Source organism: Muscardinus avellanarius (assembly GCF_963383645.1).
Source record: "Muscardinus avellanarius genome assembly, chromosome: 16".
Classification (NCBI taxonomy): domain Eukaryota; kingdom Metazoa; phylum Chordata; class Mammalia; order Rodentia; family Gliridae; genus Muscardinus; species Muscardinus avellanarius.
In genome coordinates, this window is record NC_137802.1 from 73229645 (window position 1) to 73245428 (window position 15784).

Consider the following 15784-nt stretch of genomic DNA (forward strand, 5'->3'; position numbering starts at 1 on the left):
CTGGGTCTGCCCGCCCCACAGGCGTGGGCCCGGCCTGGGGAGGCGGGTCCCCGCGACGACACCGCAGGGCTGGACGACACCGCAGGGCTGGACGACCCTGCGCTTTGAGAGTTCTAGAGGGAAGATTATCAGAGCAAAGGGCGTGGGCCCTTGGAGACCTGCTTTAGAAACCGCTCAGTCAGCCGGGCGCGGCGCGGTGGCGCACGCTTGTCATCTCAGTGCTTGGGCAGCAGAGACAGGAAGATACAGGTTCTCAGCCAGCCTCAGCTACTTACCCTGTTTTAAAATAAAAAGAATAAGCCGGGCGTGGTGGTGCACGCTTGTCATCCCCGCGCTTGGGAGGCGGAGACAGGAGGATCGCACAGGTTCGAAGCCAGCCGCTGGCTTAAGAGACCCTGTTTCCAAATAAAATATAAAATAGGTCTGGGAGTGTAGCTCGGAGGTAGAAGGGTTTCCAGGAACCCCAGTACCACCAAAAAGAGAATAAGCCGGGCATGGTGGCGCATACTTATAATCCCAGCGCTTGGGAGGCTGAGACAGGAGGATCGCACAGGTTCAAAGCCAGCCTCAGCTACTTAGTGAGGCTCTCAGCAACTCAGTGAGACCCTGTTCCAAGTAAAGTATAAAATAGGTCTGGGAATATAACCTGGAGGTAGAAAAGCCTGAGGGTTCCACCCCCAGTACCAAAAAAATAAATAAATAAAATTTAAAAATAGGGCTGGTGGGTGTACCCTGGAGGTAGAATGCCACTGGGTTCAAACTCCAATCCTGCAACAACAACAACAACAACAAAAAAACGCCGGGCGTGGTGGCGCACGCTTGTAATCCCCGCGCTTGGGAGGTGGAGACAAGAGGATCGCACTGGTTCGGAGCCAGCCGCACTGGCTTAAGAGACCCTGTTTCCACATAAAAAAGTTAAAAAATAGGTCTGGGAGTGTAGCCCGTGGGAGTGTGGCCCGGAGGTAGAAGGGCTTCCAGGAACCCCAGTACCACCAAAAAAAAAAAGTCAGGTGTGTTTCCAGAGCCACTGTACTGACAGCCTGCTGGGGTTCATCGTCATCTTGGCTCTTCTGCCCTGTCTTGGTGAGGCCCGAGCTGGTGGCCCGTTGGACGCGGCCCATGTGCTCCTTGATGGGGTGAGACCACGGCCTGGCCGCCCTCTGTCCCGGGAGTGGCCTCTGGACCCAGGCGCTGCTCACTTGGCAGTACGGAAGGCCCCCCAACTCTGGCCTGACGCCAGCTGGCTAAGGCCGGGCATGTTGCTGGCCCCCAGGCCTTCCCGGCCCGTGTCCAGCAGCTGCCACAGCTTAGGAGGGGAACTGGCTGCCCTCCCCCATCCTACAGGCCCTACTCCTCTGTCCCCAGGCAGCCATGAGCCTGGGTTCTCAGGCCGTGTCCCCCCACACTGCTTCAGGGCCTCCCAGACACCAAACGGGCACATGGCGGTCCTGAGCCGCCTCCTCTCTGCGTGGCCTCTGCCATGCCCCAGCTACTCTGCTCTACCCTCCCCTTGGTGATCCCCAGAGGGCCACCCCATCACGGGTCCTTTGCCCCGGGCTTGCTGCTGTCTGCCCTCGGTGGCTTCCTGAGGGGTGGGGGGATTCTGTCCTAGGAAGCTTTGCTCTGGGGACCTGGCACGGCCCTGCAGGACAAAGGTGGCCAGGAGCTCTTCAAAGGGAAGGACTCTCCAGGGAGGGGCTGCCTGGGCTGCTTCCCTGGAAGGCCTGGGGTCAGAGGTCAGAGGTCCAGCAGGCTAGAGAGAGCTGATTGCAGCCCCCAGGGGCAGATAAGGCCCAGAGGCAGGACAGACCCCTTTCCAGAAGCAGATCTTGGCAGGGCGAGTGAGCATGTCACCCACGGCACAGGGCAGGAGCTAAGGTGGGGCGAGGCCTGCTTTGGGACGAGGCTAGATGTGGCCAGGTAGATGAGCCCACCAGGGAAACCCTGGCCATGTTATCTTAAGTGAAGGAGAGGCCCAAGGATCACACATGTGCTTACACACGAGTGGCCTTGGTCCCCAGAGCCTGGGGCGCCAAGGAGACCAGTGCCCCCCCTCCCCAGAGGCTTCTCCTCTGGCTTGCCCGGGCCTGCTGCAGCTGTGGGCAGGTGCAGGGCAAGGACAGGATGGAGCCTGTGTGCCCAGGGGACGCCCCTTGCATGCTTGCCCGGTGCCTACACACGGCCTCCCAGGGCAGGCACCTCTTTGGGTCTGCTCATCAGCGGCAGGCGTCTGCGCCCTCTAGTGGGGACGGGAGGGTCGGGCAGGGAGAGCCAGCCAGCCTGCAGTGGGCTGCACATGGCGGGCAAGCTTCCAGGCCTCAGGCCCCTACAGCACGTCAGGCAGGACCCCAGGTCCCACCCCAGCGCACACCTGTGGCGTGCACGCCCTTCACCGTCTGCCCCAGAGCCTTGGAGGTGGACAGGAGTGGCGAGTCTTGCATCTCTGATGGAGCCGCCTTCCTGCATCGCCAGCACCTGGGCCTGACCCTCCCGCCTGCCATGCAGCGCTCACCCCCTGGTGCAGCATGATCTAGAAAGAGCTGCCTGTCCTCTGGTCGTGAGCACCCCACTTCCCCTTGCTCTGAGCCCCTGGGGAGGCCTCGGCGTGCCCGGCTGCGTGGCATGTGGTGATGCACCAGGCCCTCTGTGAGGTAGTCTTGTGTGGATCAGGGCAGAGGCCTCCCAGGCCACCCCCAGTGCCAGGCAGGGTACTCGGGGGCGTCTGGCTGCGCCCTCTGCCAGGAGCCTGTGCCAGCCTGACCCCTCCGGTCTTGCTGTTCCCTCTCAGGGCAAGGAGCTGCTGGCCCAGAAGCTACCGCTGTGGCAGCAGGCTTGCGCCGACCCCAACAAGATCCCCGACCGCGCCGTCCAGCTGATGCAGCAGATGGCCAGCAGCAACGGCTCCATCCTCCCCAGTGCCCTGTCAGCCTCCAAGTCCAATCTGGTCATCTCGGATCCCATTCCCGGGGCCAAGCCCCTGCCGGTGCCCCCGGAACTCGCGCCGTTTGTGGGGGTGAGTCCTGGGCCCCTGGAAGCTGATGGATGGGGCAGCCCCTTTGCTTGGGGGTGGCGCCTTGTGGCAGCGCTCCCCCAGGGTGCTGAGCCCGGGGCCCCATGGACGATGTAGGCGCTCTGAGCTGGCCCCCGAGCGACGCCTGCCCCTGCCTCCTCTCCAGCGGATGTCTGCCCAGGAGAATGCACCCATCATGAATGGCGTCGCAGGCCCAGACAGTGAGGACTACAGTCCCTGGGCTGACCGCAAGGCTGCCCAGGCCAAGCCCCTGTCTCCCCCGCAGTCACAGAGCAAGCTGAGCGACTCTTACTCCAACACACTCCCCGTGCGCAAGAGCGTGACCCCGAAGAACAGCTACGCCACCAGTAAGGGCCCTGGGAACTGGGGGCTCACGGGCGTGTGCATGTGTGCCCGTGCATGTCCACACGGCTGGGAGCGGTGTGCTTGTGGGTATGTCTGCACGTTTAGGTGCATGTGTTAGCGTGCACTTGTGTGATGCATGTGTGTGTGCGTGCAGCACACACAGGGCTGGGATGGGGTGCAGGGCAGCAAGGCCGGGACCACCTGTGGGCTGGTTCTGCGGGCGTCTCGGGCACAGCGGCACAGGCTCCCTGGCCTCGGCCTCCGTGGACAGCCCCTCACACCCGCCCCGTCGTCCCGGCAGCCGAGAACAAGACCCTGCCGCGCTCAAGCTCCATGGCAGCCGGGCTGGAGCGCAACGGCCGGATGCGGGTGAAGGCCATCTTCTCCCACGCGGCTGGTGACAACAGCACCCTGCTGAGCTTCAAGGAGGGTGACCTCATCACCCTCCTGGTGCCCGAGGCCCGCGACGGCTGGCACTACGGCGAGAGCGAGAAGACCAAGATGTGAGTGCCCCCGTGGGGCCTGGCGGGTCGAGGCGGACGGCAGGCTCAGTCGCCAGCACGCTGAGCCCGAGTGTGCACGGTGGCCCAGGACTCAGGCTGTCCTCAAGGACCGGCCCGACCCCGCGGCCTCCCACACGCAGCACTTCATGGCAGCCTTGACGACCGCCCCTCATCGCTGTCATCTTCCCACGCCGCTCACTTTGGCACTGGTGTGGCGTCCTTAGTGTATCGGCCATTTCTCCATGGAGGATGCAGTCTCCCAGACTGGCAGTGGCGGGGCTCGACTCAGCCAGCCGGAGACCCGCAGCCCTTGTGCCCCGTGACTCCCGTGTACCCGACCAGCCCTGTTAAGTCAACAAGTCCCAGGGACCACAGCATACTGCCTAACTAAATCCCTGCAGCAGGAAGCTGTACGACCGCTCTGGCTCCACCCAAGGGCTGCTGTTTCTGTCTCGCAGACGCCGTTGGGGTGGGGTGTGGCAGAGGACCAGGAGCGAGTCCCACTTGCTTTGCTCTGGCCCAAGGAGTGGGAGGCCCCGCTGCCTCTTTCATGTCTTCTGTGGTTTGGGAGCCGTGGCCCAGCATGGCCAGGCACCCAGTGTGGCGAGGGGCTCTGCCCAGCTTGTGATGGAGGTGGGTGGACCCACAGCCCCAAAAGGCAGGGGTCACAGCACCGGCTGCCCTCGGGGCTGAGAATGTTCAGTGCCAGCCAGGATCTGCTCAGCCTGACTGTGGCACCCCGCTCCCCACAGGCGGGTGCAGCAGGCTGCGGTCTGATGGCGATCTGGCGTGCCGCGCGTGGCTATCTGCCTGGGGCTGCAGTGTGACCCTCCTACCTTGGCTTCTCTTCCAGGCGGGGCTGGTTTCCCTTCTCCTACACCCGGGTCCTGGACAGTGATGGTGGTGACAGGGTGCACATGAGGTGAGTGTGCCCGCCCGGGGGGCACAGGACACCTACCTGGCCTGCAGCCCCAATGGGTCGCGATGCAGATGAGGACCTTACCAGGCCCTCGGTGCGGAGAGCTTGCACGGCTCCCGGCCCCTCCACCCCTGCCCCTGCCCCTGCGTGTTTGAGGCCTGAGGGCTGGACAGGTGTACAGGGAAGCAGGGCACAAGAGCCCTGGGCTTCTGGGAATGGCGGTGGGGCTCTGGGACGGCTTTTGGCCAGCCTGTCCCAGTGGGGCCACTGTGCTGCTGTCTCCTGAGGCACGGTGTGGGGAAGCCCAGACATTTTGTGGTCCTCAGTTCCTCCTGCTGGGAGGGCCGTGGGGTCGCTGTGGGACCAGCAGGCCCTGTGGCAGCCCCTCCTGGTACACCTTTGTGCCCGGTTCTGGCGCAGCCAGCCCTCAAGAGGCAGGGAGTCCTGGGCCTCACTTGGAGAGCAGCCTGTGGGCCTGGCGAGGGCGGGCCACTTGGCTTGGGGCTGTGTGGGGTGCCCCCCTCTGAGCTCTGTGCCCCACAGCCTGCAGCAGGGCAAGAGCAGCAGCACCGGCAACCTCCTGGACAAGGACGACCTGGCGCTCCCGCCCCCCGACTACGGCACGTCCTCCCGCGCCTTCCCCGCCCAGGCCGCTGGCACCTTCAAGCAGAGGCCCTACAGCGTGGCGGTGCCCGCCTTCTCCCAGGTGAGCCCCACCGGGGGCAGGCCTGGGCAGAGGGCATGCACCCTGTGGGTGACTGCGGGCTGGTCTGCTGGCTGCCTTCCCTTACCTGGCTGTGCGTCCAGGGGCCGTGGCTGGCCTCGAGGCTGGCCTGGTCCAGCACTGCTCAGGAGGAGCCCGGGGGTCACGGAGGAACTGGGTCCCAGGAGCCCCTTTCCCTAGCTGTGGTGGCCTGAGCTCCTGCCCAGGCCCCCGGGATGTAGCCAGTGTGAGCCTGCACCCTGGGATGCATCCCCACAGTCCCATGTGTGTGTGGCCTTTGACAGTGACTGGGCGTGGTGTTCAGGTCTGTGCCTGCTTCTGTGTGTGTGCGTGGGGGGTAGATGGCAGCTGCACGGGAGAGCTGTGGGGAGGCTGTCTCCGAGGAGCCTGTGGCCTGGGCGGTTTAAGCACGATTTGGGCCAGGCGTGGTGGCGCACGCTTGTAATCCCTGCGCTTGGGAGGCTGAGACAGGAGGATCGCGCAGGTTTGAAGCCAGCCTCAGCTACTTAGTGAGGCTCTCAGCAACTTAGTGAGACCCTGTTTCCAAATAAAATATAAAATGGGTCTGGGAGCATAGCCCAGAAGTATAAAGCCTCTGGGTTCCACCCCCAGTACCACCAAAAAAAAAAAAAAACCCACGATTTGGGAGACTGGTATGGGTGTGGTGAGGGGGCCAGACCACAGTGCAAGGCTGACACCTGGGCCAGAACCTTCCAGAGGAGGCGGGCTGGGGCTTGGAGCCTGTGGCAGCTGCAGGAGGCAATCCTGCCTGGACAGAGGCGTTCTGGGCAGCCAGGCGCCTTCTGGATCCTGGGTCTGGGTTTAGTTAAAGGCTGGAAGAATCAAGGAGAGTGAACCCCCCACCCTTAGTGTTCCAGGGCCGGGCCAGCCCCGGCCGGTGGAGATGAGACAGCGTCCACAGCCAGCCCCATGCCCAGGACGTGCTGCATGGGTAGTGGTCCCTTCTCTGGGCCAGGATGTTTCCAAAGCCATGGCTGGGGGCTGGGCCACGTGCCTCTCCTCCTTCATTGCAACCACCAGGGCTAGCCTGCGGCACTGCCTGGGCTCAGGCTGGCTTCTTGGGGAGGCCCCTCCACCTGCCAGATTGCCAGGGAGCTGACCTTGTGCGGGAGGCCCGAGCTGAGGAGGGCTCGCAGGCCAACAGCTCACCCGGTCAGTCAGCCACTGGCCAGCCAGGGAGGCGACCTGGTTAATTTGGGAGGTCGTCAAGTCTAGAGTGGCCCAACCACTGTAGCCCGAGGCAGATGGAGGGGAGGAAGGAGCCTTCCTGAGAGCCAGGCTGAAGCCCAGGGCAGAGCTGTCCACCCAAGGACGGTCCCTTCCTGTCTGACTTCTGCTTTTACTCCCTAGGGTCTGGATGACTACGGGGCGCGGTCCGTGAGCAGGTAAGGACATAGGCTTGTTCTCGAGGCTGCGGGGGCATGCTGGTGGCTCTGTTGGGGTCGGATCCCCCTACCCAGAAGCAGGCTTGGCTTCTCCGGGTGCCCGGCTTGGCCCTGAGCCCTCCTGCTCTGAGGCTCCTACTTTCTGAGCGGCACTCCTCTTCCCTGGCGCCCAGCAGGCGAGGGCCAGGGGGGGGGCGCGCGGCCTTCCGGAGCCAGGCGGGCGCGCTGCACCTGTCCGGGGCTTCCCCGGGCCCGCCAGAGCTGCTGGAAAGGCCGTGCAGCCCGGCCGGCTGCGGTGCATCTGGGCAGCTGTCCTGTTTTGTTCCGCAGCGGCAGTGGCACACTCGTGTCCACGGTGTGAGGACGCTGACCTCGGGCGGCCGCTCTGAAGAGCTCCCTCCACTGCTCCCTCCTCAGCTCTCCTGGGTTTGTTCTTGGGTTGTTTTCTCTCCCACCGCCCCGCCTTTTGTTGGTGACCCCAGACTCTGGGCGCTCCAGGGCCCATGGTGCTGCTCCCCGCGCCCCTCCCGCTGCCCGGCCCCGCGGCGTCCGCGACCCACCCCCTTTTCTAAGGCTCACCGCGAGCCAGGTCTAGTTTGAAAAAAAAGAAAAAATCTTTTCAAAAGACAAAAAAACAGGAAAAAGGACTTTTTTTTTCCTGAAAAACAAAAAGATATGCATGGGTTCCGGTGTGCGCACTGTTATTCTGCATCTGACCCGGCACTGGGGTCTTCCAGGACAGGGAGGCCCAGGCCCTGCGCGGGCCACACCAAGAGGGGCACTTGTGCTGGGCTGGGGGCCTCCTGAGGAAGCTGGCCACTCCTGTGAGGGAGGCCGCAGTCCCGGCCCCGGCAGGGCCTCGTCCTCGGCGGACGCCGCTGGCCAGGTGTACATAGAGCAAGGGCGGCGTCTTGGCGGTGGTGTTACCTCACGCGGCGCACTGGCGGTGCTGCCCGGCCGCACGTGGACATTCCAAAGACCTCCAGAGACCACCCCACCCCACGTTCATTGGAAATCATTTCTTTAACAGCCTTGTGAGGGAGTCACGGCCACCTGTGGCCCCTGCGCTGCAGGGCGGGGTGTGCGCCGCCGGCCTGGCCGGCCGGCCAGGAAAGCTCTGGGCAGGTGCCCGCACCTCCTGCCAGGGGAGCAGGCAGTCCCTGCCCCGGTTCCTCCTAAACACTCTCGTCTTTTTGTGTGTCTTGGTGACTTTAGAAGCAAGCACACTGGACTCAGTGGCTACTGGTTTTGTCTCTTCACACACTGAATTCTGGGCAGCTGAGCCAAGGCTCAGCCCTGCGGCCGTGGGAGCCCTTTGTGAAGCCGCGGACGCGCCTGTCTGATGTGGTTTAGCAAAACCCTCCCGCACACCTGCCATGGACTAGGACGCGGCTGGTGGTGTCTGCGAGCAGCAGCTCCGGGCGCACAGACCCCATTTTATAACTTAAGAAAAACACAGCCAGAGCCTGGGCCTGCGTAAGAACCTTCTGTGTTGTTCTAACTTTGCTAAAAGGTTTCAAATCCAGGGGATTCCATGCGCAATGGACGAATGTAGACATAAAACAGCAACACTTGTATGAAGATGTAAAGTGCTGAAAATATTTTTTTCCTTTTGCCTTTTCTTTTTTTTTTTTCTAAATCTGAATTGTGCCCTGTACTGCAGTTAATTGTTTGAATAAAAGTTTTATTTATTGCATCGAGTTGGGTTTGGAGCCTCCTTCCAGCTCCCCGGCACATGCCGGGGCTGTGTGGGCCAGGCCACGCGGAGCACCGCAGGGTTGGCAGAACACCGGCGGGCTCTTCGCTGGCTGATCTAGGTTTACAGGCAGTGCCAGCCTCCTTAGGCTGCCGCCCTTCACCGGGCCACCTACTCCCCCAGGCCAGCGTGCAGGGCTTCGTGGGACTGGATGCAGGCTCTGGAGGGAGCCGGGCGCCCCGCCTCCGCAGGCCGGGCCCTTGGAGCCTGCAGAGCAGCGCAGCAGCCTCGGGGAGCGGGCGCACTGCTGCGCCGCCCTGCCCGGGTGCCCTGGCCTCGGCCTAACCTCAGCTCCCAGGCAGAGTCCTCAGGACCCCACCCCACCCCGTAAGCCTCACCCGCTGAGCCTTGTGTTTCTTTGCAGCGCCAACGTGGAAGTGGCCAGATTCTGAGCTGCCCCTGACTAGTTAGTAAGTCGTGCCAGCCCTCTCGTGCCCGTCTGTCTGCTCTGCAGGGGCCTGGCTGGAGCCGGGCGGGCAGGTCCTGGGCTGCCGAGCCGCTCGCTCTGGGCTCCGGGTCTTCTCTCCTCCGATTCCCTCCTTGGGCTCGTGGTCTCCTTCCTTCCTTCCGCCTGGAGGCTTGTGGGTCTGGCTGTGTCTGCCCGTCGCTGCCGTGGGCTGGCCTGGCCTCACCCGTCTTCTTGCCCTGCTGGGTGCTTCTGCCACAATCGCTGGTGGCCCTGGCGAGCCTCCGAGCCCGCCCTCCCTGCTGCGCAGCACTGGTGTGGGGACTCTGGGTGAGGGCACAGTGGTGGCAGAGCCTGGCCTGAGTGGCCAGCACAGAGCCCGGGGTCAGGAGGATCCAGGACTCTGGCCTCCCTGCCTGGTCTCAGACGGGGACCTCGGCTGCCACACGCAGGGCCTCGCCAACCTCCCCCACCACAGCGGGGACAGGTCAGGCGGCACTGTGGTGTATCCGTGCACCCCATGAGGGGCTTCGCACCGCCCCCCACAAGGAGGGTAGCCCGTGAAGCCAGGGCCTGCATCCCTTAGGGACAACAGGGGTCGCTACCTCACTGGAGGTCACAGATCACTCAGGCAGATCCTGGGCCCTCGCTCCTCTGGGACTGCCTTTCAGTTGGGGAGGCGCTGCATGCATTCCGGAAACTTCTGTGGGGAAATGCTCCTGAGAGGTGGAGGCCAGGGGAACTGCATTCAGCTGGCCTCAGCATGCCGTCTTCCCTCGCCTCCCTCCCTCCCCAGGTGTTCTCTGGGGAGCCTGCATCTCCTCAGAGACGCCGCTTGCTGGCCCTGAGGTTCCTCCCCGTGTGCTGGGGGCCACGCTGTCCTCGCCTACAGGGGTCAGGGAGGACTGAAGACCCAGGGAGGCTGGCGCGGCCTCTGCCTGGGCCACACCCTGCCGCGGGCTAAGCAGTCCCAGGGCGTGCCGGGCTGACGCCAGCTTGCATGCGGCACGTTTCCCGGTTGGCCTGGCCTTTTAGCTGGGCTGGGTGGAGGTCAGCCTGCAGCTGTTGATGGGTGCCCCCCTGCCCAGTTTCACCGCAAGCTTAGGAGTCTGGGAAGGGGTTCAGAATAAGAATGGAGAGGGAGGAGCCCAGGCTGCCCTGCCTGCTCCTGGTGAGTGGAGGCCCGGGCCTACCTGAGGGCTGCTGCTCCTGGGACATGGAAAGCCTCTTTGGTGGAGGAAACAGGACTTTGTGTGACTGACTGCTCTGGCTCGGCCCTCTGCGTGGCGCACTTTGTGACGGCTTCATCTGTTCTCAGAATTGTGTGGTTTTGCATTCAAGTGGTTGGTACAGAAAATGATTCCCCACAGCCAGGCACAGTGGCACATACCTGTGATCCCAGTACTTGGGAGGCTAGAACAGAAGGGTTGTGAATTTGAGGCCAGTCTCAGCAACTTAGATCCTGTTTCAAAATAAAATATGTTAAAGGGTTAGGAAGCTGAGCGTGGTAGGCGTGGTTGTAATCCTGGTACTGGGAGGCGGAGACAGGAGGCTCGCGGGTTCGTGGCCAGCCTCAGCATACCTAGGCCCTCCGCAATTTAGTGAGACCTTGTTTCAAGATAAAGGATAAAAATAGAGTTGGGGGTGTAGTTGGGAGGTAGAATGCCCCTGGTTCAATCCCCAGGCCCACACACACACAAAAAAAAAATGCCCCTGGTTCAATCCCCAGTCCCCCCCAAAAAAGAAAGAAAAAGCCACTAGCTGTACGAGTCCCCAGGCTGGTGGCTTTTTCTGCCGAGGACCGTCCTCACTGGGAGTGCGTCCTGACTGGGAGTCCTCTCGGTGACTTTGCTAGCCTGCCCATGACCTGGCTTCGTACCCTGGCTTGTCATCACTCAGCTGTCCTCGTCCTCCCTCGGGACACGGGGGGGGGGGGGAACTGCAGTGACCCCGGGCTCTGAATTGGGACGTTCTGCCCATGGCATTAGGTGAGGCCCTGGCCCCGGGGTAACAGGCACATTCGGGAGGTGGTGACCACCTAGGCGGCTCAGCGTGGGCCTGGGGAGCGGCCAGGTCTGTGGCCCTGCCACCTCCATATCAGACTTGCCACAGCGCAGACGGCTCTTGTGCTCCGTGAGTCCTGTTCCGCGGGGGACACTTGCCGCCCGCCTCGCCTGTGCTGCCGTCTTTCCGCGAGAGTCCGGGTGTGGGCGAGTCAGGCAGGGTGCGCGCGGCCACCGGCTGCTTGGCCGTTCCGCCTGGGCACCTGCCCTTTGCTCAGTCCCCAGCTAGTCTCCCAAGCCCTGCAGCCGGAGCAGCCGTGGGGAGGCCTGTCCCCAGGCTGCGGCCAGTGGCCCTGAGGACTGCGGGATCCTCACCTAGCTCCTAGGCCGCCCTGCCGGGCCGGCAGGTGGGAGGTGAAGCTTGCCTGCTGAGGCCGCAGGCACTGTCGACGGTGGCCTTTAACTCTCTCTGCTGTGGCCAAAGGTGGCCCTCCAAGCTGCCGAGGACCATCGGTCTCGCCACGTTTCAACCTTTAAAACTTGACAAAGTGTTTCAGGTTTCTAGAAAGCAAAGTCCTTGGGAAACAGTAGGGAGCTGCCCGCCCTGCGTGCGTCGTCCTGGGCACGCTGGACGGAGTGCCCGCTGCGGGCCTGCCGTAGCTCCCCAGGCCCCGAGGACCGGCTGGCCAGAGGTGACCGCCCCAGGTAACGGCCGCAGAGCCGAGCTGCCTGCCGGAGTGCAGTCCTGTGCCACGCGTCCGTGTCCATGCGCCATCTGTGCTGTCCCTGTGGAGCCACTGACCCTGTACTGTCCCGACTCCCTAGAGGCCGGGCCACCCCGCCTGTGCTCACCTCTCTCATTGCCCCTCCTGTCTCAAGTCCTGTCTGTGCATCAGCTGTGGCTCAGGAGGCCCCAGGGAGGAAGGCCGGAGCCCTCAGCAGGGATGCTGCCATCCTGCTGAGAAGGTGGCCCTCTGCAGGGCCCGTGTCTGCCGGGCCCAGGGTGCCCATCGCGTGCGCCCCTGTCTGTTGTGTGTGCCTGTCTGCGGCCTGTCTCTTGCGGGCACCCTGCATGCCTGGGCCAGCTTGCCGCGCTGGCGTGGACTATCCGGGCTGGGAGGGGCATGGGTGCTGGTTCCCAGTGCAGCTGCCCGCCCTGGCGGGAGCATGGTGAGCAGAGGGTAGCCGCGTGGGGCAGTGGGTCTTGCAGGCGGCGTCTGGCCCTGGCCCCAAAGTCCCCTCTTCTCCTGCACTGAGTTCTAAGGCTGGGCTGCAGAAGTCAAGACCCCACCCTGGGTCCCAGGAGCACCCCACATGGGAGACCTTGCCCCAGCATCCGTCCCAAGCTAAAACCGTTCTTCTCTCCCCAGGAATCCCTTCGCCAACGTCCAGCTAAAGCCGACAGTGACCAACGACAGGTCTGCCCCTCTCCTCAGCTGACCACCCGGCCACATCGGCACCCTCGGGCCCCACCACATGATGGATCCCATTCCTGCCCGCTTCCCCCTGCTCAGAGCTGGCACACCAGCCTCCTGACGTCCCTCAGCCTGGCTGGGCTGGATCCCAGCGCCGCACGGGCCAAGCCAGGCTCCTGCGCCTCAAGAGCCCAGGGCCCGCGTGGCCCGCGTGGCCCCTGGACTGGTTCTCTGAGACAGGCACCTCTGTTCCCAGCCCAGGGAGCCCTGGGTGAGCCCTCCGCCGGCTCGGAGCTGGAAGGAAGCCCGCGCCCACAATGCTTTTAGCTCTGTGTCTGCTCAATAAACGGGCTGCCCCAGCCGTGTATAGTGTGATCCGTGGGCCTGAGGGGCGGGCTGGGCACAGGTTGGGCGCCTGAGACCTTGCTCTTACGTGCAGCTGACCACAGGCACTCAGCTTCCCTGCAGGCCAGCCTGCTGGGTTCCGCTCCCCCTCCCCCGCTGCTCTGCAGTCAGACCCCCCAGGGGCCGCCTCTCATCCAGAGCTGTGCCCCTCTGCTCCTCCCAGCCGGGACGGGGTCGCAGCTGTGTGCCCACTACGGGGGCCTGGCCCTGCACCTGGAGTCTGCCCAGGACTCCCCGGCAGGCCTCTCCAGAGGCCAGGCCTCTGCTGGAGACTTGGAAACTATCCTGAACCCAGGCTGCGTCACTGCCTTGCCTGCTGCAGTCCTTGCTTGGCCACAAGCCCCAGGCAGTGTTCATTCCTCCAGCACACCCCCTGCCCCTGGAGACTGCCACACACAGGCCCCCAGACAGGAGCCCCAACTCCACCCCGCCTGCGGAGGGGCTGCCTGGAGGGCGAGGGCCCACCTCCTCGCCTTGCCTGAGGCAGGGCCAGAGGGGGGGGCTTCAGGGGATTCCGAAGCTGGGATGCAATGCCAGGTCACCAGGGCAGAGGGGAGGGTCCACTTCCCTCCCACCGCCCAGGCAGGGCTGGTAGCCGAGTCCCACCGACACACACCGCCCACGGCTTTATCTGCAGGCCCCAAGGAAAACAAGCACCGAGGCCGATTTTCTTAGCTTGGTTTCTCTTAAAAAACAAAGAAGGAACAAGAAAGTCATTGCACCAGCATCCTAAGCCTCAAACTGATTTAAAAAAAAACACACACACAAACCAAAAAGGTATCCCTCCCCCGCCCCCAAAGCAACAATAAACTTTACATCTCTTTGGCAACAATAACTTAGAATCGCTGTCTCCATTCATCCATTACAAAAGTATTCCCTGTGCTGCCTGGCCAGCCTGCCCTGTGCACCCCTGTAGCAGGGGCGCCCACGCTGACTGCCACCTGCTCTGCCCTGCCAAGGACACTAGGCCGGGTGGGGTGCTGCCGGGAAGTGCCCCTCCCTGTGTCCTGGCTGGGGCTCCCGGGAGGGAGCAGGCCAGCCCCTGTGGGAGGGGCTTACAGGTGGAGGCCGAGGTGGGAAACAGACTGAGGGACGGGCGTGGGGACACTGAGCTGAGGGCCCAGACCCAGATGGGAGGCGCAGGAAGAGGCTGGCAAGCCCGGCACGTCTCAGGCCCACGTCTCACCTGGCCGAGGACACGAGCGTCCCGGGTCACAGGGAGAGAACCAGCGGGCAGGGCATGCAGGCCCATGGCCACGGGGTCCCCAGGCCTGAGGTCAAGCAGAAGGGAGGCTGCGGGTGAGGGCCCTCGAGTATATGAGTCCTCCAGCCAGCCCGGGATCCAGACACATTCTGCACCGCCAGTCACTGTCCAGGGCTGGAGAGGGCCTCTGGGCCTGCTGCTCGGGAAGGCCGCCTGGGCTGCCAGGGCATCAGAGTCCGCTGCCACCGAGACCGCGGGCCCCCACCGCCCTCCTCGCTGCTGCCCCAGCAGGCTGGCAGGAGCTCCAGGGATGCCTGCCTCCACGGGGGAGTGCCCAGGTGTCAAGCCTCGGGGCGCCCGCCCCCAGCACTCACTGCAGAGCCTGTCAAAGAGGGGCACTGCGTGAGCATGTGGGGAGACGCCCAGGCCGTCCCCAAGACTCCCACCCAGCCAGGCACAGGCCTCTTGACTGCGGTCTGCCTGTGCTGAGGGCAACGTGGCCGGGCCTCTCCTCCCACCCGTCACCCAGACACAGACCCAAGGACCTCAGCGGGCACACGCCAAGTCCTCTGACAGACGAGGAAACTGAGGCCTCGTGGGAAGGGGCTGATCTGGTGACCTGCCTGCTGGTGTCTGGGTGAGGACGCAGGCTGGGAGGGGCTGGCTCTGCCTAGGGATGAGAGGCTGGCAGGCTTAGGGGGCTTGGAGGGACGCACTGTCTGGCAGTAGGGCAGGGCTGCAGGGTTGGGGCTCCTGGAAGGAGCCCAGCCTCGGGCAGTGGACTGGGCACGGCTGGCAGGGGTGGGCTACGGCCCCCTCCTCTAAGTAGGAGCCGCCTGAGCACTATGGGTGGAGCCTGCAGGCAAGCGCAGGGGGCAGCCCTGGGCAGGGAAGTTTCTGGTGGCAGAGGCGTGGCAGGTTTGGGGGGGCTGGGTGAGACAGAGGAGAGCATGGGCGCTCGGTGTCCAGGGGCCTGCTGGGGAGGGAGGGGAAGCAGAAACCTGGGGGCCAGGGCTCAGTTGGCGAGGAGGTGGGCCATCGCGAGGGCAAGGCCAGGCCCGACCAGGGCCCAGGCCGGCGCAGCCTGGGCCTCCCTGCCCCCTGGCGCCCCCAGGTGCCCCGCTGCACGCTGTGGGCGCCTCACCTCCCAGAGGCTGGGCGTCCGAGTCCGACACGTGCGTGATGGAGAAGCGGGAGGCAGGTGCGGGCGACACGGTGAAGCGCGAGAAGGGCGCGGGCGCGGCGGGCGCGGGCAGGGCGGGCTCCAGCGCCGTCGCCAAGGCCGCCTTGGCCGGCGCCAGCGGGAAGTCGTCGGCCCACTCGAACCCGCCGCCTGCAACGCGGCCGCAGCGTCACGGGGTGGGGCCCAGACGTCACGGCCCGGGAGCGGTGACGTCACGGACCCGAGCGTGACGTCACGCCCCGCCCCGCCCGCGGCCCCGCCCCGCCCTGCGCGCAGCTCACCGTCTGTGGCCCGGGAGCCATCGGGGGCGCAGGCAGCCCGCAGCGGCCGGCCCGGGGCGCTGGGAGAGCCGGGGCTGCCCTCCAGGAACGCGGGAGGCGGCTCCTTTGCTCCGGGCAAGGGCTCTCCGAGCTCCCGGGTGGGGCTCTCCTGGATGGGCCAGAGCACGGGGTGGCACGCCGCCTGGAGCAGCAGCCACCCCCAC

The 15784-nt window shown here is 64.5% G+C and overlaps 2 protein-coding genes across 8 annotated transcripts in view; one reads left to right on the plus strand and one right to left on the minus strand.

The window, feature by feature from the left end:
- The window catches only part of BAIAP2 (BAR/IMD domain containing adaptor protein 2), a gene marked incomplete at both ends in the record, with an annotated part of 68529 nt that extends 55996 nt beyond the window's left edge, over positions 1 to 12533 (plus strand). For 3 of the 7 annotated variants that reach the window (XM_080713758.1, XM_080713760.1, XM_080713762.1), the window contains 7 exons: positions 2789 to 3013; positions 3177 to 3378; positions 3678 to 3879; positions 4733 to 4801; positions 5342 to 5504; positions 6894 to 6928; positions 7259 to 7289. In XM_080713758.1, the coding sequence (XP_080569884.1) occupies positions 2789 to 3013; positions 3177 to 3378; positions 3678 to 3879; positions 4733 to 4801; positions 5342 to 5504; positions 6894 to 6928; positions 7259 to 7289 (927 nt within the window). Of the gene's footprint in view, positions 1 to 2788; positions 3014 to 3176; positions 3379 to 3677; positions 3880 to 4732; positions 4802 to 5341; positions 5505 to 6893; positions 6929 to 7258; positions 7290 to 8143; positions 8196 to 9048; positions 9077 to 12463 lie in introns of those variants that run through there. The other 4 variants (XM_080713764.1, XM_080713761.1, XM_080713759.1 and 1 more) reach the window with 4 other exon arrangements.
- A 158-nt stretch (positions 12534 to 12691) lies between these two features.
- AATK (apoptosis associated tyrosine kinase) overlaps positions 12692 to 15784 on the minus strand; it is a gene marked incomplete at both ends in the record, with an annotated part of 32551 nt that continues 29458 nt past the window's right edge. The window contains 6 exons of the mRNA XM_080714158.1: positions 12692 to 12802; positions 14100 to 14184; positions 14283 to 14431; positions 14492 to 14499; positions 15262 to 15450; positions 15582 to 15729. Coding sequence (XP_080570284.1) covers positions 12692 to 12802; positions 14100 to 14184; positions 14283 to 14431; positions 14492 to 14499; positions 15262 to 15450; positions 15582 to 15729 — 690 coding nt within the window. The remainder of the gene's footprint in view (positions 12803 to 14099; positions 14185 to 14282; positions 14432 to 14491; positions 14500 to 15261; positions 15451 to 15581; positions 15730 to 15784) is intronic.